This window comes from Primulina eburnea, chromosome 15, assembly GCF_022965805.1.
Source record: "Primulina eburnea isolate SZY01 chromosome 15, ASM2296580v1, whole genome shotgun sequence".
NCBI lineage: Eukaryota > Viridiplantae > Streptophyta > Magnoliopsida > Lamiales > Gesneriaceae > Primulina > Primulina eburnea.
In genome coordinates this window covers 34255099-34276676 of record NC_133115.1, presented here as the reverse complement: position 1 = coordinate 34276676, position 21578 = coordinate 34255099, and the positions used below count along the sequence as shown (strand labels likewise).

The 21578-nt window shown below is 34.9% G+C and overlaps 4 protein-coding genes across 11 annotated transcripts; 2 read left to right on the top strand and 2 right to left on the bottom strand.

Annotated features, from left to right (window-relative positions):
- Positions 1 to 1185: 1185 nt before the first annotated feature.
- Positions 1186 to 6270, top strand: LOC140814206 (probable galacturonosyltransferase 15). 4 transcript variants are annotated; one of them, XM_073173117.1, is made up of 7 exons: positions 1186 to 1358; positions 1554 to 1925; positions 2029 to 2072; positions 3282 to 3467; positions 4596 to 5177; positions 5272 to 5574; positions 5718 to 6270. In XM_073173117.1, exons 2-7 carry the CDS (start codon positions 1670 to 1672, stop codon positions 6000 to 6002), a joined length of 1656 nt encoding a protein of 551 aa, XP_073029218.1. In that variant the 5' UTR covers positions 1186 to 1358; positions 1554 to 1669; the 3' UTR covers positions 6003 to 6270. The 4 variants fall into 4 exon arrangements, with proteins under 4 accessions (XP_073029218.1, XP_073029219.1, XP_073029222.1 ...); XM_073173118.1 differs by having other exon boundaries at positions 1189 to 1403; XM_073173121.1 differs by lacking the exon at positions 1186 to 1358 and having other exon boundaries at positions 1738 to 1925; positions 3287 to 3467.
- Positions 6029 to 10459, bottom strand: LOC140814204 (zinc finger BED domain-containing protein RICESLEEPER 1-like). Of its 4 annotated transcripts, none has more exons than XM_073173114.1 (4): positions 10184 to 10459; positions 7412 to 9400; positions 7261 to 7329; positions 6029 to 6359 (listed from the first exon to the last, which is right to left on the bottom strand). In XM_073173114.1, exons 2-3 carry the CDS (start codon positions 9357 to 9359, stop codon positions 7271 to 7273), a joined length of 2007 nt encoding a protein of 668 aa, XP_073029215.1. In that variant the 5' UTR covers positions 9360 to 9400; positions 10184 to 10459; the 3' UTR covers positions 6029 to 6359; positions 7261 to 7270. The 4 variants fall into 4 exon arrangements, with proteins under 4 accessions (XP_073029215.1, XP_073029216.1, XP_073029214.1 ...); XM_073173115.1 differs by having other exon boundaries at positions 6029 to 6072; XM_073173113.1 differs by lacking the exon at positions 6029 to 6359 and having other exon boundaries at positions 6838 to 7329; positions 10184 to 10457.
- A 2190-nt stretch (positions 10460 to 12649) lies between these two features.
- Positions 12650 to 13981, top strand: LOC140813738 (HVA22-like protein f). 2 transcript variants are annotated; one of them, XM_073172406.1, is made up of 5 exons: positions 12650 to 12903; positions 13044 to 13070; positions 13156 to 13278; positions 13397 to 13640; positions 13713 to 13981. In XM_073172406.1, exons 1-5 carry the CDS (start codon positions 12857 to 12859, stop codon positions 13737 to 13739), a joined length of 468 nt encoding a protein of 155 aa, XP_073028507.1. In that variant the 5' UTR covers positions 12650 to 12856; the 3' UTR covers positions 13740 to 13981. The 2 variants fall into 2 exon arrangements, with proteins under 2 accessions (XP_073028507.1, XP_073028508.1); XM_073172407.1 differs by having other exon boundaries at positions 12693 to 12903; positions 13014 to 13070.
- Positions 13982 to 14993: 1012 nt separating this feature from the next.
- LOC140813737 (uncharacterized) lies at positions 14994 to 20547 on the bottom strand. Its single transcript, XM_073172404.1, has 4 exons — positions 20465 to 20547; positions 20173 to 20219; positions 19502 to 20069; positions 14994 to 17785 (listed from the first exon to the last, which is right to left on the bottom strand). Exons 2-4 carry the CDS (start codon positions 20193 to 20195, stop codon positions 15740 to 15742), a joined length of 2637 nt encoding a protein of 878 aa, XP_073028505.1. The 5' UTR covers positions 20196 to 20219; positions 20465 to 20547; the 3' UTR covers positions 14994 to 15739.
- Positions 20548 to 21578: the final 1031 nt, after the last annotated feature.

The following is a 21578-nucleotide window of genomic DNA, read 5'->3' as shown; positions in this document are numbered from 1 at the left end:
TTGTGGACGCATTGAAATTTACTCCGAAAGTCGAAAACGCATTTAAACATACATAAGAATCAGAATCTCAACCCCCAACAGTGAACTAAAAAACGCATTTTCATCATTGCACGAGTTTTTCTGTTTACATGTACATGAGAGAACAATGAGGATATCCATAAAATGCAAAAACGTACTTTCTTTAAAAAACAAAAAATGAAAATTTTCAACATTGAACAGTCGGTATTCGGTTCAACGTACTTGTTTTAGTGAGTTGTTAGTTTTTCACACAAATTAAGAATCTTATTATTAGAAAAAAAAAATTACAAACAAATTTCTTATTTTATGATTTTATCAAATTAAATTTATTAAAAAAAACTGAACAATATATTTGGAATAAAAGAACATATGTGGTATTATTGAATCGTGGAAAATTTATTGATTGCATATGTCAATTAATTGTACGTTACCATGAAATTAAAAGAAACATAAAAAGATTGAAATTATAGACTATTGAAGGAATACGATAATACAAGATAAAATAAAAAAGAACTAAAGATATGCTCCAATACATAGAAAATAATAATAATTGTTTTTAAGTCATATATTTTTGCAATTAGTTTTTTATATCTATAATATATTATTAAAAGTTGACAAAACTTGTGTGAGACGATCTCACATGTCGTATTTTGTGATACAGATATCATATTTGGGTCATTCCTAAAAATAATAATTTTTATTGTGAATATCGATTATTTGGGTCATCTATAAAAAAAAAAATTTATGCTAATAAAAGTATTAGTTTTTACGTTAAGAATATTATTTTTCATTGTAAATATCTGTAGAGTTAACTCGTGTCGTAAATAAATATTCGTGAGACCGTCTCACAAGAGACATACTCTATTAAGTTTGAGACATTAAAATAACTATTTTTTTTTTGTCATGATATATATATATATATATATATATATATATATATATAATTAATTAATATAATAATTAAGTGTTGAAATTTTGATATAAGAGAATCTTTTTTTTCCCTAAATATTTAAGTCGTAGGTTTAATTTTTATTTAGATTTTTTTATTTATATATCAAAATAACAATACAATATCTCGTGTTTTTATAATAATATTTTGATTTTTTTTAATATAAACACAACGTGTGCGTACATGTATAAGTATATATAACCTAGTGTAATGCCTAATTCTGACGTAGGTTAGTAGTGAGTGACCTCATCTTTTCTTGGACAAAAATTCAACACACAGTAACATACAGATGGACACTCGAATAAATTCATGGATATGATCTTTCTCGCACACGCAAATTCTGATGCCATTGGCATAAAGTTCGATCCTCAGCTTTATTGAATTCCAAAAGGTAATTTGATTGTTGCGGTGCCTTTTCTCACCAATTCAAGCGCAAGTAACTAGTCCAGTTCCTATATGAACTCTCTTTTTTGTTTATTTCTGTTCTGGTGTTTGAATGATAGGAATAAGTATGCTTTTGGATTAATTTGCTCCTTTTTATCGTAAACCACTACCGATGTTAATGCTGCGATGAATTTTCTCGCAGGTGCGAAGATTTTGGAGTTCTGGTTGAAAAGAAAATCAATGAAATGGATCTGAAGCTGAGATTTAAAGTCTGATGGGCGTTTTTAAATAGGAGCAGCAGGAATCGTGGCTCGTAATATGAAGCTTTACATATCCACGATTAGGACTAAGAGAGTTGCGGCATACAGTGCCGCCGCAGATGGCGCCGGCGTTGGAGGTACTCGGAGTGAGATGAAAGGGAAGAATCCGCCATCGACTGCGTTCGGCCGCCGATTATACCATCGGGCGGCGATTTTACCGGTGTTGCTGTTGTTTGGGCTGGTGTTGCCTTTACTCTTCGTTAGAACTGCTTTTCTAGTACTTGAATCCGCCGCTCTTTGCTCTTCCTCCATCGGTAATTTTAGGCCTTCTCATTTCGTTTCCCTTTCAATCCTTCGATATAATCTTCAATTTTTTTTTTTGGAATAAATATAATCTTCAAATTTTACTTTTATTAGGATGTATGACGCTAAGGATTTTTGGCGGGAGCGATGCTGCTCTGGTAAGTTAAAGTGCTTCTTCTTGGCTAAGGGAGTGTTTGCACATTCACTAAAAAAAACATTGATTGATTTTAGCTTAAAAAAGCAGTTGTATTTTTAAAATTCTTGTTTTGGTTAGCTTCCGCGAATTTAATTTAAATCTTAAAGATGGTATTCTGATTTTTTTTATTACAATCTAATCTATTCTATAAAATTAATCATTTCTACAAAAGCCTAATCTTTTGCAAAAGACTTGCAAATCACTGTGCATGTAAGTTTTGCCTAGTTAATTGATATTATGCGAAATTTGGACGTTCTAGCAAACACAAGTACTTACTTTTACTGTGGTAGATATACAATGAGCAAAAGATTGTGGACAAATTACTGAAATTGTACGAGGATCAATTTTGCGTCTGTAAATTGGACTAAAAGGCGAGTGGGTACAAACAATTTCGCGAGTGTCGGTATGCAGCCTTCACCCGGTGCTTAGTAAAAAGTTGGCAAGTTGCACTGCCGACCGATTTGTTAGTCGAACTTGATCTTATTTATTCCCTCTCATCCTTCATTTGATAATGATGTTAATAAATCGTGCATGTGTCGTCTTTGACGTGACATGAGATTAGGATTTTTATTTTTTTTTAGGTCAAAATGAAAGTGGGAATTTATTTACTTTTTCTTTTTCATTCATCATGACAGTTGAAAATTTAGATTCCTGCTCTTCTTTTAGATTTGCATAATACCCAGACGTTACATCAGGTTGACATTTGAGTCCGGGAAGTTTTCTTTTCAATTTGATCATTACATTTAGAATTTACCCCGAACTTTAACTTTTTCATCTGGAGTAATTTGAATATCTGAAAATGATCCATCCAATGAAATCAATGGATTATCATATGTTTCGACATCACATGCATAATGAATTTTTTTCGAAAATGAAGATTATCTTTTAGATTTTAAAATAAAAGAAGAAAGATCCAGGATTAAGTTACTTTGACTTTTCGCGAACGGACAATTATGATAGAAAAACAAATGTGGGAAGAACTCCTCAACCCCACGGAGGACATTCTGATGTGATTAAATGCTGGGTTTCCCAAATCTTGTCGTCGAAACATGAAGCCTGGGTTTTGGATACGATGAATTTAAACTTTAAAAAAAATTAAAAAGATTACACCAGTATTGTAATCATGTTTTTCTTATGATTTTCTTTCATTTGTGTGGCACTCCTTAAAAAGCTCAGAGAAGAGCTGACACGGGCTCTAATGGAGGCAACCACTAGTAAAGGTGAATATGGCGGTGGAGTTGGATTTGGAACAGAGGAGAGTTCAAATCGAGTACCAATTACATTCAAGGATCTTGTGGAGGATATGGCGTCCAAGAAACAAGACGTTAAAGCCTTCGCTTTCAAGACCAGAGCCGTGGTGAGTTAGCCAACATTAACTGCCATTTATTGCAGCCCATCGCCCTATTGGCTATTGCTATTACCTATTCTCGTGTTCTTTTTCACTTGATTATTACTGACGTTAATGTCCACCCTCGTTATTTGGTTGCAGTCCCTGTCGTGTCATTGTTAGGCATAAATGGCTCCCACTTATTTTTAACCTGAAACTATAAGGTATCACCCAAGCCACTTGCTTCAAAGTGGAAAATTGCCTTAATCGGGGGGCCCTTCTATTTAGCCATTTTCTCATCTCAACCGTGTTCTTCTTAGGTCACCAGATTCTTTTTGATAATTATGAATTATCTAAAATAAAAAATTAATCTCAAAACGCCACCTTTGACCGCGTCTGAGAAATTCGTTGTTTCACCTTAAAAAAGAAAAAGAAATTCGTTGTTTAATTTTTAGCAGTGTGTGAAAGTCGGTGTTATGCGGCTAGGTAAAGTACTAGGTTTGGTAGTTCCGTTCAAATCGCCTCATTCATGCCTACTTTTTCCTTCCGGGTTTATAGGTCCTTCAAAGTGAAAAATGCTTCAAGTGCACCATAATCCTCACTGTGGTCGCCATAAAGACATTAATAATGCTTGGATAGATTACTAAAGGAAACCAAACATAAACGAAACCGACAAGCTATTTACTTTCGAGGATGCACTACAGAAACAAAGAGAAGTTTATCGATCCCATACATGAAGATGCAATATTAACAATCATAGGAAAAAAAAAGGATGGATTTAGAATCCCGAGGACCGCTCTTTCAAGAGAACTGTGTATATGGCGATTTTAGGTATTATCTGTGCTTTTCTGCCACAAGGTTAAGCCATACATACAATGAAAAACCAACAATAGTACTGCTCAAATAATTTAAGCCATGCACGGTCACAAGGACTCAACATATTATTAGCTGAAGCCTGAACTAGCTAGCATCACTTTAGTTACCGATGAAGTTTCAAATGTAGATCATAAATTTATTTTATCAACGTATGTTTTTGACGTGATCTTATATGCTAATAAAAAGAAACATCTCTCTCGAGGATATTTGTTGACATATATGTAATCATTGCTTTAACCATAATCAAAAGGCCTTCACTGAGCTTTTGTATTTTATGCGCAGATTGAGAAGATGGAACACACGGTTAAAACTGCTAAATGGCAGGAATCTGTTTACTGGCATTTAGCTGCTCATGGAGTACCCGACAGCATGCACTGTCTTTCTCTTAAGTTGACCGAAGAGTATTCCATAAATGCAGTGGCTCGTTCTCGTTTACCTTTGCCTCGATATGTTTACCGCCTCACCGATAATTCATTTCAACATATTGTTCTTCTAACCGACAATGTCCTGGCTGCATCTGTTGTAATCTCCTCTACCATTAAAACTTCGATCAATCCCAAAAACTTGGTATTTCATGTGATCACTGATAAGAAAACATACACTTCAATGCATGCATGGTTTGCATTGAACACGATAGATTCTGCAGTCGTTGAAGTCAAGGGCTTGCATCAATACGAGTGGTCTCGTGATGTAAATGTCGGGATTAAGGAGGTGTTCGAAATTCATCGCCAGATCATGAAGTACAATTTGAGAAATCTAAAGAAAGGAGGCTTTGATAACAAGGAAGATTATGATCACAAACTAGGTGTCCTAATCCCCAGCAGCTTTTCACTTTTGAATTACCTCCGTATTTATCTCCCTGAGGTAAATACCTGAATTTATATCATGGACTGATTATGAAAATTCATCATCCTTGCGAATTAAATTTCATCTGGTGTTCAATTTCATTATCTCCCAGCTGTTCCCAGATCTTGACAAGGTAGTGTTATTGGATGATGATATTGTTGCACAACATGACTTATCATCTGTATGGGACTTGGACCTCAATGACAAGGTTGTAGGTGCAGTTGTAGATTCATGGTGCGGACATGACTGTTGTCCAGGAAGAAAATACAAGGATTACTTCAATTTTACAGATCCAATCATAATATCCGACTTGGATCCTGATAATTGTGGATGGCAATACGGGATGACTATCTTTGACCTAAAAAAATGGAGGAAGACTAACATCACTGCAGTATATCACCAATGGCTCAAACATGTGAGTATCTTCCTCCCACATTCGGAGTGGTCAATGAATCAATAGAAAGATTTTGAAGTATATATATATGAACATATAAATTGCTTTTTCCTAATCAAAAAGGTTGCCATGACCATTTCATTATTCTTTCACATGTTTTGTAGAACCTAAATTCTGGTTTTGTACTATGGCATACCGGAGCACTTCCTCCCGCCTTGATTGCTTTCAAAAACCATGTGCATCGCATTGATTCTTCATGGCAACTGGCTGGTTTGGGTCATCGTTTCCACCAAGTTGATAAACAGATGTCAGAAGCTGCGGCGGTCATACACTTTAGCGGGCCAGCAAAGCCATGGCTCAATATTGCGTCCCCTGAGGTAAGAGTCCTTTGGACTAGGCATCTAAATTTCTCGATCGAATGTATAAGAAGATGTGGCATAGCGGGCTAAAGGGATAAATCTATATCCCGTAGCTTAAATTTTGAGTTACTTGTTACCGTTTTAGGCCATGGAGTATCCTCTGTGACAGAGAGAAGTAGGTTTAGCCTTCAGTCTCGTCACAGGCCATGCTCCCTAGCTTGTTGATAAGTAACAATAGAAGAAGGTAAACGAAAATCATTTACATGCAAAATCCATATATCAAACACAAAGTTATTGTAGTAATGGCACGTACATTTGTATTTTTCCATTAAATAAAAAATAGATTTTCATGATCCTTTAGATATTGTTTCATTTCGCTTATATCGCTCACAAGTGATGCACTGTCTGATGTTTAGTCTTTGATTTGGTGTCGTACTTAACAGCTACCTGACAGCGAAAAAATGACTACGTTTGGCTTGAGAATGTGTTAAATGAAGTATGTTTTTAAAGAAATTATGTCAGCGAAGATGATATTTTTACTTTTAACATGAAATCATCCAATTGTTGTTTATGAGATGTTTTAAAATATAAAATATAATACAAGTATGTTTAGAAAAAAAGAAAACATGAAAAATATATGATGGTACACGAAAATGTGAAAACAGATAAATGTTCAGTAAAACAAAACCGAACATGGCCTATTATTCACAGGCATGTTAAACTTGTCGGCACATCAATAAACCGAATAACAATGGGTGAAAACTGATATCCATACCAGAAACTTCAGAATATACTTGTGGTCAGTTGTATATTTGGAAAAATTGAAAATTATTTTATTTATACAAAAATAAAACTAATTAACATATAAGCGTGTCTTGCTCAGTCATAGATCATCACCACGCACATATACCTAGCTCCAAAAAAATTTCAAATTTGGATATGCTAGATTCCTTAAATTAAACCTAGCTCCTTCCTACATTCGCTCCTCATTCTTAACACCAAATGGATGAAATCATCGCAAGCAAAGGGTCTACTTGTAACAGCTAGATAAGACATTTGAATAATTTAAAGTCTTGTACTGTTTTCAACGATCATTCCCTGGTTAATAATCAATGAACGGCTAGCACAAGGATTCGAAACCCACCCTCCATTCTAACGCTATTCCTCTACAAGATGTGTGACTTTAGATAATAAATGATGAATCCCGATGCATCTACCAATGATACTCAATATGTTGCTACTTCACTGAGTTCTACACGGAAGTTATATCTACCAAATAAGCTTCTAATATTTGTGAGAAAAATGCTGACGAAATTTGTAGATGGCAGCCAAAAACAGAAAAATTTACCAGAAATATGTTAGTTTGCATCGTAGCGCAACGCAAAGGTAGGGGTCGGGAGAGATTTCGACTCTGTCACTGCAGAATGGAGAAAAGTTATCTGTTAGCTGCAACTACACAAAACTCAGAAAAAGAAATATGGCAAAAAAAACACAGCTACCTTCAAATCCATGCTGCATCCAATCCTTGGAACACACCAAAGCTTGCAAACTATCTGGCTTGAGTGAATTCCAGCAGTGATCAAGGGCCCTATCTCGAAAATCAAATAGAGACTCATGGGATACTTTCGATATTGGAATCCCTAAAATGTTGCGCGCCATCATTGACAGCACAGGATATCTTGGTTCGTGAACCTTCCACCAATTCAATATACTGAAATCAACACTTCGTGGGAAGAGGGGTTCCTCCAAATACTTGTCTAGGTCAGATTTTATGTTTTGGTTAACAGAATTTTCGTGCAGGAATCGGTCAAAGCCAGTAAGCCTATCCTTAACAGCACTACCACTCGTTTCCGAATTTGAACATTGACCATGAGCCGCTAATGGGTTGTAGATAGCAAGACCATTGTACAAAGCTTTGATACAATTTGAAACAATATCTATGCAATCTAGAGCAGTATCACCATAAATTTGCGGATAGTAATACTCCACTAATTTCATTTTGAATCTGGGATCTAATATGGCTGCAATGGCCATAATCAAGCTGCATTTTTTCCAATATTCATCAAATTTTGTTTTCAATTTCAATGCTAAACTGCTAACGAAATCATCTGACTTCTGGCACCACTCAATCAGCTGTAGATGAATGTCACAAATCTCAGCAAAGTATGAATTAGCAGTGGAATGCTTGCCTCCCGCAAAGACATTGGAAACTTCATGAAAGAACTTCAAGATACTAGTGATAGCTCGCAGTCTGTCCCAATCTAAACAAGATGGGAATATTAAAAAGCTAGGGTCATGTTCTTGCAATTGAGAGAGTGCTTCTTTGTACTCTAAAGCAGTTTCAAGCATTGAATATGTTGAGTTCCATCGAAATGGGTCATCAAGTGATAAGAGTTGCTGGCAATTAGCCCCAACTAATTGAACTATCTCTTCAAACTTTTCTCTAGTGGCTTGTGAATTTTGAACAAACCGTATAGCTTCACGAACTTTGTCACTGATCTCTCGTGATGTTCCAAGGACATCTTGGACTAACAACTTGACGGTATTTGCTGCGCAGCGTACATCAAATAATTGGCCCTCACATGCCAGTAACTTGCGCTGGCTGAGTTGGTCTCTGATTCTATACACAATCCTGTCATAGGTGGAACAGTTATCAACCGTCAATGAGAACAACTTTCTATCAATATCCCAGTTCCTAAGATTTGCCATGATTACTTCCGAAAGCAAGTCTTCAGCTTGAAAGGGATCAATGGCTAAAAAGATCAAAACCCTCTTCTTTAGTTCCCAAGAATCATCAATAAAATGTGCAATCAAACTCAGATACGCTGTATCTCCATTAGAAGTCCATCTCTCAGCACTAAGGCTGACTTTCCCAGGCAGTTTATCAAGCTCCTCGTATATTCTCTGTTTCTCTTTTCTATAGATCTCCATACAGTCAGCCTGAACTTTATCAACAGTCACAAGATCAAACAAGGGCTGAAGATTTCGAACAAATGTCTTGAAGCCTATATCCTCAACCATGCTCAATGGATAACCATGCATAATGATCATACGTGCAAGATCTGTCTGACTCTTCCTCTGATCAACATTGAAACTCCCCATGCTCATATTTCCACTTTTTAGCCCTTGTTCACAAGCATTACTTGCAACAGTGACCATCTCATTCTTTATTTGAACTGAGCTGTACTTGGTAAGGGCAAGGTTGCTTTGCTTTCTCTTGCCCCTTGTCAAGAATTGAGTAATGTCGTGGTTTGATCTTTTAAGGCACCTAGTTAAATGATTTCTCAAATGAGATGTTCCACTGGTACTTGACCCGCTAAGTATTCTTTTACAGTGCCGACAGACGGCCATGTATGTTTCACCTCTTTTAACTCTATCAAAATCATTCCAGACAACAGATTTCAATCTACTAGAGTTAACAACGACAGCTTCATCAGAGCCATCCATTCGCTTTAAATGATATTCCTCCTTCCTAGGCTCTGAAAAACCTGAAAAAGTAAATTAAAGAAACCATGACAAACTTAAAACAACCAAGAGCATACTTGTTCGGATCATTTCCTTTCAAAAAGGGTAAAAGAAACAGGAAAAGAATGTAAAATAACAATACTCTGAAAGAGGAATATTAATGTTGTATGGTACCTCCAATTCTAGATTACAAATTAGAAAGTGACCAAAAACTCATTCTTGACCGGAAACTGTCATTTGTGCGTCAACAAGTCTCCTATGGCTAAACCAAAAACATAAAAAAGGAGTAAACGCCATAAAAAGATCACCGCAACAATCAGACCAGTTCAATTTACACAAATTAAAATCCAGCAACATTAAGAAAAATTGCTCCCATTTCGAGCTAAAAAAAATAAAAAAAATCTAACATTCGAACAAAATTTCAATATTATATAATGCATTAATTCCAATCCATCTTCAAACTTTCGGAGGTAAAATTTAATGATAGGAGAATTGATTTAAAAACCGATAAACGAGAGAAGAAAAAGGCCAGCCCGTATCCTGTTTGCTAAAATACCCGAACATTGATATGATAAGAAACCGACCCGATGAGTTAATGAACTTTTCGGGTTAATCCGGAAACTGCTCACAAAACCCTAACACCGGATTGATCCATACCCGTTCAACGTCATTCAATTTTTAATCGTATTATCATCATCATTGAACCGAAGATATAACCACTATCACCATTCGGAGTTCAGATAATATCCACATCACCCAAATCACACCTGGCTTCGTCGCAGATGCTAAGAAAGGGATAAACTTACAGCGAACCGGAGTCAAATCAATAGTCGGAGCAAGAACTAGGGTTTCTGCAGCGGAATGTCTTCAATTCATAGATGCGGCGGACTACAAAATCTTGTTTGGGCTAAGTCTGTTGTAAATTTGCTTGGGAGATTGAAATGGAAAAGTTAAGAAGAGCAGATTTGATTTGGGGAAATTATTTCTCAGCCAAGCGCCAACCCGATTACGTAATCAACGGCTCTTCTTTTGGGCTTGATCGTTTCGTATGCTAAAATTTGAGGCCCAGTTCGAGCCCACTTTACGGTTAATCGTTTTTGTTCCAGGAATATTAGTTAAATTAATTAAGGAGACTAAAAAAATAATTAGTCAACTAGGCATTGCTAAAAACTCATTTTTTTATAAAAATAAATAAATAAATAGTATTATAATTAGAGTGAGGATTAATAAAAATAAATTGCCCCCGCCTACCTATATTTGAAAAAAGAAAAATAAAACTAGCTGATGACAATTAGCATCCACCCACACAAGACTTTAGGTTGAGTTAGGTTAGGTTTGGTTAGGTTAAAAGTGTGCATGACTAAATGAGAATGACAAGTAAATTTCTTGTGAGACTATTTACGAGACTTATACATTAAGGGTGTGTTTGGTTGATTGGATTAAATAAGGATAGATTAATAGTCCAATATTTATCGTTAAAATTTTAAGTTGTTTTAATAATCATTTTGATCCGGTTTAAGATTCAATTTTATGGATAACTATTTGATTAATAAAATTGGATATTAAACCGAGTCAAAATGCTTATTAAAACATCTTAAAATTTTAACGATATATATTTGACTATTAATCTATCCTTATTTAATCCACTCAACCAAACACACCCTAAAAGTATTTGTTCTGAAGTTTTTCGTGTGATATGTTTATCACTTTGTATAGATACTAAAGTTTTTCGTATGATCGGTTGATCACTTTGTGCAGCTTTTAGAATTTTCTCCGAGCATACATAGAGTTCAGAGTTGAAGATTTTCATGTGAAGAGTTTGTATGATTGATTTACATAATTACCGTGTTGCTGATTGGTGTTGACAACACTCGAAGAACAACACTGCGTGTAGTGTTGGGTGAAGAGTGGTTTCGTTTGGTTTTAAGCAATACGATTTTTGGTTTATGCATATAGTATTTGGTTTGAGTTGCATTTTAATTCTTTGGAGTGTCAATGAATTTAGTTTTGTTAATTTTACATATTTTCTAGTAAATTTTTGTCATGAGATACGAATACTTGTGCATAATTTAAATATGTTGTTTATTTATAAAATTTTACGTGTGTGTTAAATAATTAATTTTCGCGTGTTAAATAATTAATTTCCGCTGCATGTTGTGTGTTGATGTTAACAACACCAGAACACAACACTAACTTCTGATACACTTATCATAATTTATTTCATGTTCTTTATGATCAACAACACCCTTTCATTGTTGATTACTTATTATAGTCTACTTAATAACTACAAGCTCTCAAATCTAAAGACGAGTACTCAAGTTTGAACTCTATTATAATAATTTCAACAAAAAAAAAACATCAACCAAAGACTTAGGAAATTGGTCACTTCTTCTTTCACTGTAAATCATATAATAACATGAAATGTAAGGAATTAAGATGACACATTAAATTTTGGAAAAGTATTAGTAAATTTTATTGTATAAAACGTAAATTAATAGAAAACAGGAGGGGTATTATTATTATTATTTTTTTAGCCTTTTAATCCTCCCTCCGTCCCTCGGTATCCAAGTTCTACGGAAACCATTACTTGTTGACAGAATTTTGAAATCGACACACATATTGTGATTATTGAAATCGAAGAGGCGTGGTACGTAGACTTTGGTCGAGAATAATTTGATGAGAAAGAAAACGAACATAAAATATACTATTTATGTCTCAAATATAAAATTCACATTTATTTTTTATTTGTACCATGCAAATATATAGTATAGTATCTATATTTATATTATTTACATGTTTTTTTTTACCAAAATACCAATATTCATTAAATATGTTAGTTATTTTAAACAAGCTTTTATATCATAGAACTCGTTAAATAAGAGTAAAATGACTATAAAACTAGCTTTTCCAATAATCTTTTAATTTTGCGTGAAATTCCAAAAAAATTTAAATATATACTAGTGAGATGTAAGTAAAGACTAGAGAAATTTAAAAAAAAAATACTAGAGAAGTTAATTTGTGCTCTCAAAAAATTAATCTTTTTGTGATTTAATATCAAATTAAATGGGGGGTCCGGTACCCCCATTAATTAATAGCTTATCAAGTTTTCAGGCTCAAAGCAAAAAGTGCATGCTACGCATTAATATTTGTTAATATATTTCATTCAAAATTTACATGAAAAATCTTTATTTTTATGAAAAAGTTCCACCAGCTATTCTAGTCGTCTATAGTGCGTGGTGGGGTGGGTTTGGACGTGTGTGGGGTTCTTTATCCTTTTCTTGATATCACCTTTCTACCACATAATTTTGTCAGACATATGCTTTACTTCATAGCATTAAATTCCAAACCCAATACCTAGGATCTACAAATGCAAAGGTTTAGAATAATATAAAATATCGCAAGTCAAGAACTGATCCTATATTTCACGGAAGGAAAAAAGTTCATTGTTTTGGAGTAGAGAAGAAAAGAAGAATTTGAACATGGGTTTTCTCGGGACAATCGCAAGGAATTTGGATACACTTGCTGGGTATTGTTTTCAATAATCAATTCTTGAATAGAAATAGTTTTTTTGTTCAAGAAAATTTTCTCCCACTCCTAGTTTACAAATTTAAACGTATTATCATTAATACTTAACAGCAACTTTACTTTGTTTTGATTGTGAAGCAGACCTGGAGTGATGCTGCTTTATCCCCTGTAAGATCTGACAATATGTTTAATTCTTGATGTTTATTTGTTTCAACGATTGATGAAATAACATGCGGTTTCAATGGATCAACAGATATGCATCCGTGAGAGCAATTGAGAGCCCTTCAACACTAGATGATCAGCAGTGGTTGACATACTGGGTCCTGTACTCTTTCATGACGTTGTTCGAGCTTTCTTGCTGGAAGATACTTGAATGGTAATTCATGTTTATTATTTCTGTCATATAATCATACAACTTACTGGTATTTATAGGTCGATAGAAAGTAGTTAACATACAAATGTCAACTTAAAATGCATGTTGAATGTGAACACAGGATTCCGATATGGCCATATACGAAGCTGTTATTTTGTTTGTGGCTGGTGCTGCCAGTTTTCAATGGTGCAGCTTATATATATGAGAATTTTGTGAGGAAGTATGTGAATATCGGGAATGTCATCTCAAATTATCCCGAGGGACAGAGGAAGGTTCTACTGATGATGAGTCCTGATGCAAGAAAGTCTGTTGAGAGTTACATCGAGAAATACGGGCCAGAAGCCTTTGAGAGAGTAATCAAAGCGGTAAGAAAGTAATCAAATGATAGCCCCAACCCCAAGCAAAAACACCAGATGATTCAATTATTTTTGTTTCAGGCTGAGAAAGAAGCAAGGAAACACTGATGCATGGAACATATCAAGTGATCATATAAAGCCAGAGAATGCGGTGAAGGATACAGGAGAGTAGATCATCAATAAGTACAATACTTGTAAATTTTTCGGATTGGAATTTAATTTAGCATACAGGATCTTAAATAAAACCAGTACTTATATCTAACTTTGATGGAACTAAGTAATAGGCCAGAGGACCAAATGTGTGATTTTTACCAGTTGTTTTGAGTGAATTGTTCTCCTTTTGAGCATAATGGTTATCTTTCTGTCATGATGGTTCATAATTTAGATTTCTACAGAAAGGCTGAAAAGTCAGAAGAGGCTGTTTGGCTTTGATATAATTAAAATGTTTACCGATCATCTTTGCACAATGGATACAAATAAATTGTGTTCTTGATTGAGTTCACAGATACCAGAAAGAGTACTACGTGCGGATACAAGTATTCACCACATCAGTTTTCCATTTCCAGAAATAATTTCTCATCCCCACAACAAGAACAGATGTTAGCATTTATTTATTGTTCTCCTTCCTCTTGTCAAATTTTCCTTCCTCGCCACATCTCTCCACATAAGTATTAATTTTAACTAAACTTTTCATCGTTTATACAAAGCACTCTATAATTATATTTAAAATATGTTATTTTAAAATTTTAAAATTATTTATCCAACCATTTTTTGCAAGATTTGACACGTAACAATTTCATTGTCTGAAACTAAAACCATACTTCCCTTAAAAGTCTCCTCCCAGGGCAAAACCAAACATCATGATTACCTTTTTTTCCTCTGGTATTGAAGATTCAGTTTCTGATGTGTAGATTTTAACGACAATGTTAAGTTTCTACCTGAATAAAATTATCTATAGAGTGCAGTAATCAATCTGACAGAAAGTTACGGGCCAAGACTTTTATATATATATATCCAGGAACCCACTATATTCCGAGACATATCTTCTTTCTTTACCTCACAATCCGCATCAGTGACTATACTTGCGAGATAATCAACATGTACCATAAGTTATTCTGAGGACAGGATAAATAAGCAACAAAGCATGGGCTATATAACACCATCAGATTAGAACAAGATGGAGTGGCATGATCTCAACTATGAGTTTTGAGGTTCATATACCTGCTTGTCTATTTGACAAACCGGAATGTCTTTCAAATTGCAAGGAGGAGTGATGTATTAAAATGGAGTGTATATGACAGCCGCATGATCCCGATGTTGAGGTTTGAGGTCATATCTGCTTGTATATTCAACAAACTGCAATGTCTTTCAAATATACTTGCACATGAAGCGAATTGCAAGGTACATAGTTCCACAAATTTCAGCTTTGACGGAGATCACAAGCCACGTGTACATACAAATTCTTATTTCTAACTGATGCAAAAGGAAGCATACCCCGTGCATTGCAGGAAAAAAATGCATTGAAAGAAGTAAATATGATTGGATTCAAGGTTGACTAATATGATCGGAACAGTACTAACAACTGTAGATTTTCACGCTACAAAAAACTGAAATCTGCTGTTGTTGCCGCAAGGGGACCTGCTGCTGCTTTGATCCAAATGTTGGCAAATCTTCAGTATATGTTTGTTTCAGCTGTCAGCCTGGCATTACATGAACTTGAAAATTGCAGTGTCACTGAAGAATAATTCTTGTTCATTCTTAGCAATTCCGTATTCACCACCTCTCCTATGTTTTTCAAAAAAAACAATTGTCTGAGCGGTTTTATCAATATCTTGAATGTCGTCTTCGAATCTAATACTCACAGGCTTCGACGGGACGTTGAGAATGTTACTGAAATCCTAAACTAGGGATACTCTAGGGAGTAAAGGAGAAAATTTTGACAGATCTAAAGTTGCTTTAATGGCTTTCTTGCTGTGATGAAGTCCTCAAGTGTCAATTCTGACCAGATCCTTTATCCAATTTTCTTTTGGTTGCAATATATTTTTTGCCCAGCAGATGTGTCTACCCATGGGATGGCAATAAGCTTTAGGTTAAGAGACGCTGAAAAATCAATCCAATAGATTAGTTCCAAGCATTGCAAGTGAATGGTGACCGCCAAAAGTACAATTTGAGTGACAGTATCTGAAAAATCTTCCCTCCTCAAAAACATCAACAAACAATGGGCTCGGATTCAAAGAACTTCGAGTCTGAGAAGATAGGACCTCACCTTCAATATCCGGGTGCATGAAAGGAAATCTGATGGCTGATTTAGGAGTGTGAAGCCGATTCTGCTTGTTTTTCAGTTCATTGGACCTACATATAAAAAGGGGGTGTGAGTCCTGAAGAGCAAGTATTGGTGTGGGTAGCTCAAGGCTGAATATCTGAGATTTGCATTGTCTCGTCAAGGCCTCAGGGAATTCAGGCTTACTTCTGTTTACTGTGAATGAAGCATCTGGAGAGACAGTAGCATATAAAGTCTGGACAGGAAGATTATTCTTGTGCATTGTAGTTTGATCATGAAACTGAGGGAGAGAATGCATACTTTCTGAAGTGAATTTCATTTCTGATGGACAGGTCAAAGTGTCTCTGATTTCTCCTAATCTTCCACCAACTATAAATTCTTTGCCCATCAAACGCACTGTTGAAATAATCTTCTCATTTCCTTGGAACTTCTGGAAACCTAAGTCACAATTTCCTTTCCCATTAGTTTGGCATTTAGAAATATCTAAATTTGACGAAATACCGAGAGGTTTTGCTTTTAGATCGTCCTGAAAAGGACACAAGTTCAACTGATCCACTGATGTCCTACAACCCCAGTTTCTGCAATCTGAATTATTACCCAAGCATTTTGACATGACATTGCTACATGTAGATAAACTAAGGGAAGGATCTGCAGTAATTCTTGGTTTCATCTGAGAAAAGTCCCAGTCAACACTTGAATTCAATTTGATCAACTCTCCTTGTAAAGTCAGAGGCAATCCCAAGAAACTTTCCGTTAGGCCATATATGCTCCTTTTTTCACAAAGATATCCTCCTTGGTTCCCATAAGTCGAGCCGGATAAAGAATGCATATATTCCTTTGGAGAAAGACTAGGAAATGTTTGATACGGAGAAGGATGAGGAAATAAATTTGCCATCTTGCTTTGAGATGAAACTTGAGGTATATTGTCGATTCCTCCCCTATTATACAGATAAGGAACTGAAGGCTTTTTACATGCATCCAAATAATCCTTCAAACACAACGGATGGAATATTGCACCAGAACTCCGTAAATCTTCAGCCAGGCTCCCACAGTTAGAGTTCGATGGATCACACATCATCTTGATGTTTTGAGTGTGACAAAAACACTCTAGAGGCATGCAAAAGAATCCAGGAGGATAGGCATTCACTGGAATTTGGGGTGCTTCTTTGAGGCCACTTTCAAACAAATATCCTTTTAAGTCGTGCAACATGTTTTGATCTGATGTTACAGACCCGCTAAAAAATTCATTCATTTTGTGCTGCTTTAAGTAGTGCGTTGTATCGATAGAACTCCAATGGGAAGTTGATGGCTCCTTGCATGAATGTCCAATGTCAATCTCCTTCTGTGTTCCATTGGATAGTTCGTCATTTCCGCTGGTTTCCCCAAGAGTTGAATCTTTTTCTATCCTCTGAACACCATCTTCGCCAAAAGAAGCAGCAACAGCATCCATATCTGAACTATTTAACATTGGTACCTTCAAACATTCTACAGAAAGCAATGATTTTCTCGCCAGTTTAATCATGTCATCCTTTTCGGAGAAAGTAACGTGTTTGTTTTCTGTTTGTTTTCCACGACGATTCAGTTGAATAGGCTCCTGAAAGATATTTTTTGCTGAATCCTGAACCGAAATTACTTTTGAGTGATTCTTTAAAATACCTCGCACGGGAAGTATTTGGTGTTGGTTCTCTGACATCAACTCATAAACATTATGAGCCATGGTCTTCTTATCTGCATCTAAATCACGTGGTCTTGATTTTCTCTTCTGGATCAAAACATGATCATGTATACCATATACTGACTCCTTATTGTATAATGGTATTAAATTTCTGTTAGCATTATCTTGAGTTTGTGACTTGAGCTTTAAACGTTTTTCCTGCCAAGGTTCAGGAAAGATTGAGAACAGAAGGAGAATAACAGACACAAAATGCCATAAACCTACAAGTTCTCGTACAAAATAAAGGTTGTAAGATCTTAAAGAAAATAATTGCAAGTCTTCCCAAAAAAGGGAAAAAAAAACAGTTAATAGCTATTTAGTACTTAAGCTGCTTTGGCTCTGGTACATTTTATTCTTAACAAATAATTCTAACACGAAAGGACGGAAGGTAAGTATACAATGAAGTGAAGATGAGTGAAGAAGGAAGCCAAAATATGGATTAAGCTTCATCAGGAAAAAAAATCCAAAAACTAGCGATATGCGATGCGACTGGTCAACTGAAAATAAATACACTTTAACAACCAAAATTATTAGTTGAAAAACGTTATTAGTGATATTGTTTCTCTCTTTGCAATTACAAAACCTTTAATATATTTAAGGGCCATATAACAGGTGAATAGTAAGTGATCTAGTTTCCATAGCCGTCTTTTAAGGCATATATTTCAATAAGGTTGCTTTTGTATTTTGGATTGAAGGATTTGAAAAATGATAATTCTCAAATCCATATAACAAATACATTCTAGTTGTTTGAATGACTCTTAAATCTACGAATTTCAAATCCTTTTATCTACAATTTTATGCTACTTTTCCATCGTACAAAAGCATTTAAAAAATCCTCCACAAAGTAATTTGAAATCCACAGCTTTAAATCCATTACTTGAACCTTCAACCCAAACATAATTTTGAAAAAAAATTAATCTCGGAAATATCAGATGCCTGAGTGCCATTATTTGAGAGAGCAACAGCATGCATGAGTATCAATCTCTCTCTCTGAAATTATTTGCTTTCACTTACAAACCTATTCCACCTAGTTAATCCCATTTTCACCTTCAAAAACCCTACTTCTCCATGCTAGCAGTCCTCCCAGGTTAGAGTAAATATAATGTAACAAACAAGACTGGCATTGAGTATTCCATCTATTCATTTCCGCAACAAAGAGACCACACTGTTTAGTGGCTGACTGAACCCATGTTGAAAGTTGTTCATGTCTACACATTGTAAGTTTAGATCGAGGATAAACATGTGGCAATGTACTGAAATACGAACCGTCTCAACTTGTAATCATGAAAACTGTCAAATGAATAAAATGGACCGGTGAGATACACCTAAAATATCAAGACATTGATTGTTCAAGAGAAACATATGACATATTGTAGACAAACAACATAATCGATTTAGAACACTTTCAACCTCATAAAAAATATCTACAATACCCGTATTCCACATGCTGGGGCACCATCCCTCTTCCCTAGGTTGCTCAAATCTCCCTAACACGAGATATCTAATAGCGACAAGTACAACAACAAAACTACGGGTTTCATCTTTAAAGGTATGCTACCAGCCTACCAGTCTTTTTTCGCCGATATTGATTCTGTTTTATAATACAAGTAATGAGGTACCGTATTCTGATTAAATCGTACCAAAAATGAGCATTCATGATTCAACAACTAGATTTGAATTCTCTCAAAAAAAAATTGATTAGAATCCAAAAAATTGTAAATATCCCCAATATTTTATGCTAAAGTTAATCATCATTCCTCAAGATTTCCTCCTCCTCAAGATTTCCTCGATATTTCATGATGGTAATAAACATTAAATTAAACCTGAAATAGGAGTATGTCGTAAAAAACATATAGGAAAACCAAAACCATTAACCTTGTTTGGAACTAAGATACCCATTTCGCTATCTCCTCTCCTCGTCTTGTTCTTGAAGCTGTCCCTTGCTTTCTTCGTATTATTCCGCCTACGCAACATAGTTTCCTTATTTTTCTTCTGTTCCTTGCTCTTTTCATTCCTTTTTCCTTTGAGGCCCCACTCGGAATTGACGGAAAACCCATGTAATTCTTGATCGTGATTATCTTTCTCCTCACCACGATTAATCACCCTCTCCACGGAGAGCGGCGCCGCAGCAAAAATTTCCACAATTGACCTCTTCTTGGGAGCCTTTACTACTTCAAAACCTTCAATGTCCATATCAGATTCCTCCACATCCTCTACGCCTCTCAAAGAGGTTTCTCCTTTTCCTTCAACAGTTTTCTTCATTTTTGAGTTTACGGCATCAATAGCCATTCCTGAACGTGAATATTCGAGCTCATCGAGCCACCAGGAGAATTTCTTAACCGTGATCGGAGGAAGGAATGAATCTACAGTTTGTTCAGTGGCAAAGTCATCAAAGGGCCAGCTTTTTACCATGTTAACACTTCTCATCCTCGATGCATGTTCTCTGCAAACAAAAAATTACCCACCACAAAATAAAACGCTTATCGGAAAAACCCACGTCGTATCTCAAACAAAACTCTCAAAGATGACATTTTTTTGCTACTCACCGGATAGAAAAACCCTTCTGCATATCGGCGTCCAAAGCTTCCTTCACCTAGAGTGAGAAAGGAGTAAAAAACCAGGCAAGAACGGAAATGTAACCACACGGAAGCTACAGCTTGTAACGAAAGCAAGACAAGACTTAAAAAACAAGAAATAAAAATGCACTGCCGGACTAACAAGATTACAAACTTCACGATACACCCGTGAATTTTACAAGGAAAAATTGCAGAAAAAGAGAAGTGAATCGCAAAAGAGAAGTGAGCTAATATTCGTTATGAGAGAGAGAGTGGTACTAACTTGGAGACGGAATGGGATGTAGTAAGATGGGGAATTCTTTATGCGTTTTCCCGCTTGAAAAGGAGCAGCGAGGGTGAAGGCGTGGTGTGTGTAGTGGTGATGTCAATCCATTTTTCAGCTCCTTATTTATGACTGAAAGCGACGTATGAGAACCCCACACCGTAACCTGCGTACAAAAACTTGTGTCAAAATTATTTATTTTCTTTTCCATTTAGTTTTATATTTTTTACTCTCACATATATTTCGAAATAATTACATTTCAAAAAAAAAAATTTACTATTCTGATAAAATATATCACTATTAAATATATAATAAGCATTTTTTTTTTAAAAGTTAAATAAAATATAATTATGTTGTATAATTTTTTTCTATCAAAATTTATCTTCGATCCAATTTATAGAATTTTTTTTTATATCAAAACTATTATTTTTACTTAAAAATTGACCGGATTGACTCATCTAACTAAATAGATATAGACCTAGTATTTATAATTATTATATATTGGGTAGGTCTATTGTGAGACGATCTCACAAATTTTTATCTGTAAAACGGGTTAATCCTACCGATATTCACCATAAAAAGTAATACTCTTAGTATAAAAAAATATTATTTTTTCACGTAAATTTTTGCCTTAAATATTAGATCTCTTGAAATTTGTTTTGTGTGCTATCAACTATTGATAACCTATTTATAATTTTTCAACTAATGAATCATCCTAATATCATGAATCTTTATTTATCTGGTGTATTTTATTCATATCAAAATCTCTATGTATATTTTCACCAATTTTTGATTAAAATACTACACAGTACGATAATTAATTAATTATCAACTCAAGTACTCCAGAACATATGAATGTTCCTTGATAATTTTGACTTCATTGTCAAAGACTACTAAGTATTATCTAATTAGTAAATTTTAAAATCAGTAATTAATTAATTGTGGTTTTATTATAATCTCGATCGACAATCAGATAACGTCGATATGACGAGAATACAAATCTCATTCATATAATAAAAAGACAATCAGATAATGTCGATATGACGAGAATAAAAATATCATTCATATAATAAAAAAACAAAAATTTCGAAGAACATAATATCTCTATTTTGTA

Excerpts from the sequence above, each read along its gene's own strand:
- LOC140814206 (XM_073173117.1), top strand. The coding sequence starts at position 1,670 with ATGAAGCTTTACATATCCACGATTAGGACTAAGAGAGTTGCGGCATAC. Across the intron at positions 1,926-2,028 it reads TCTTTGCTCTTCCTCCATCG|GATGTATGACGCTAAGGATT; the intron begins GTAATTTTAGGC and ends TACTTTTATTAG. Across the intron at positions 5,575-5,717 it reads ATCACCAATGGCTCAAACAT|AACCTAAATTCTGGTTTTGT; the intron begins GTGAGTATCTTC and ends CATGTTTTGTAG.
- LOC140814204 (XM_073173114.1), bottom strand. The coding sequence starts at position 9,359 with ATGGATGGCTCTGATGAAGCTGTCGTTGTTAACTCTAGTAGATTGAAA. Across the intron at positions 7,330-7,411 it reads GATGCAGCATGGATTTGAAG|TGACAGAGTCGAAATCTCTC; the intron begins GTAGCTGTGTTT and ends TCCATTCTGCAG.
- LOC140813738 (XM_073172406.1), top strand. The coding sequence starts at position 12,857 with ATGGGTTTTCTCGGGACAATCGCAAGGAATTTGGATACACTTGCTGG. Across the intron at positions 12,904-13,043 it reads AATTTGGATACACTTGCTGG|ACCTGGAGTGATGCTGCTTT; the intron begins GTATTGTTTTCA and ends ATTGTGAAGCAG. Across the intron at positions 13,641-13,712 it reads TTGAGAGAGTAATCAAAGCG|GCTGAGAAAGAAGCAAGGAA; the intron begins GTAAGAAAGTAA and ends TTTTTGTTTCAG.
- LOC140813737 (XM_073172404.1), bottom strand. The coding sequence starts at position 20,195 with ATGCAGAAGGGTTTTTCTATCCG. Across the intron at positions 20,070-20,172 it reads CAGAAGGGTTTTTCTATCCG|AGAACATGCATCGAGGATGA; the intron begins GTGAGTAGCAAA and ends TTTTGTTTGCAG. Across the intron at positions 17,786-19,501 it reads GTATCTTAGTTCCAAACAAG|GAAAAACGTTTAAAGCTCAA; the intron begins GTTAATGGTTTT and ends GAACCTTGGCAG.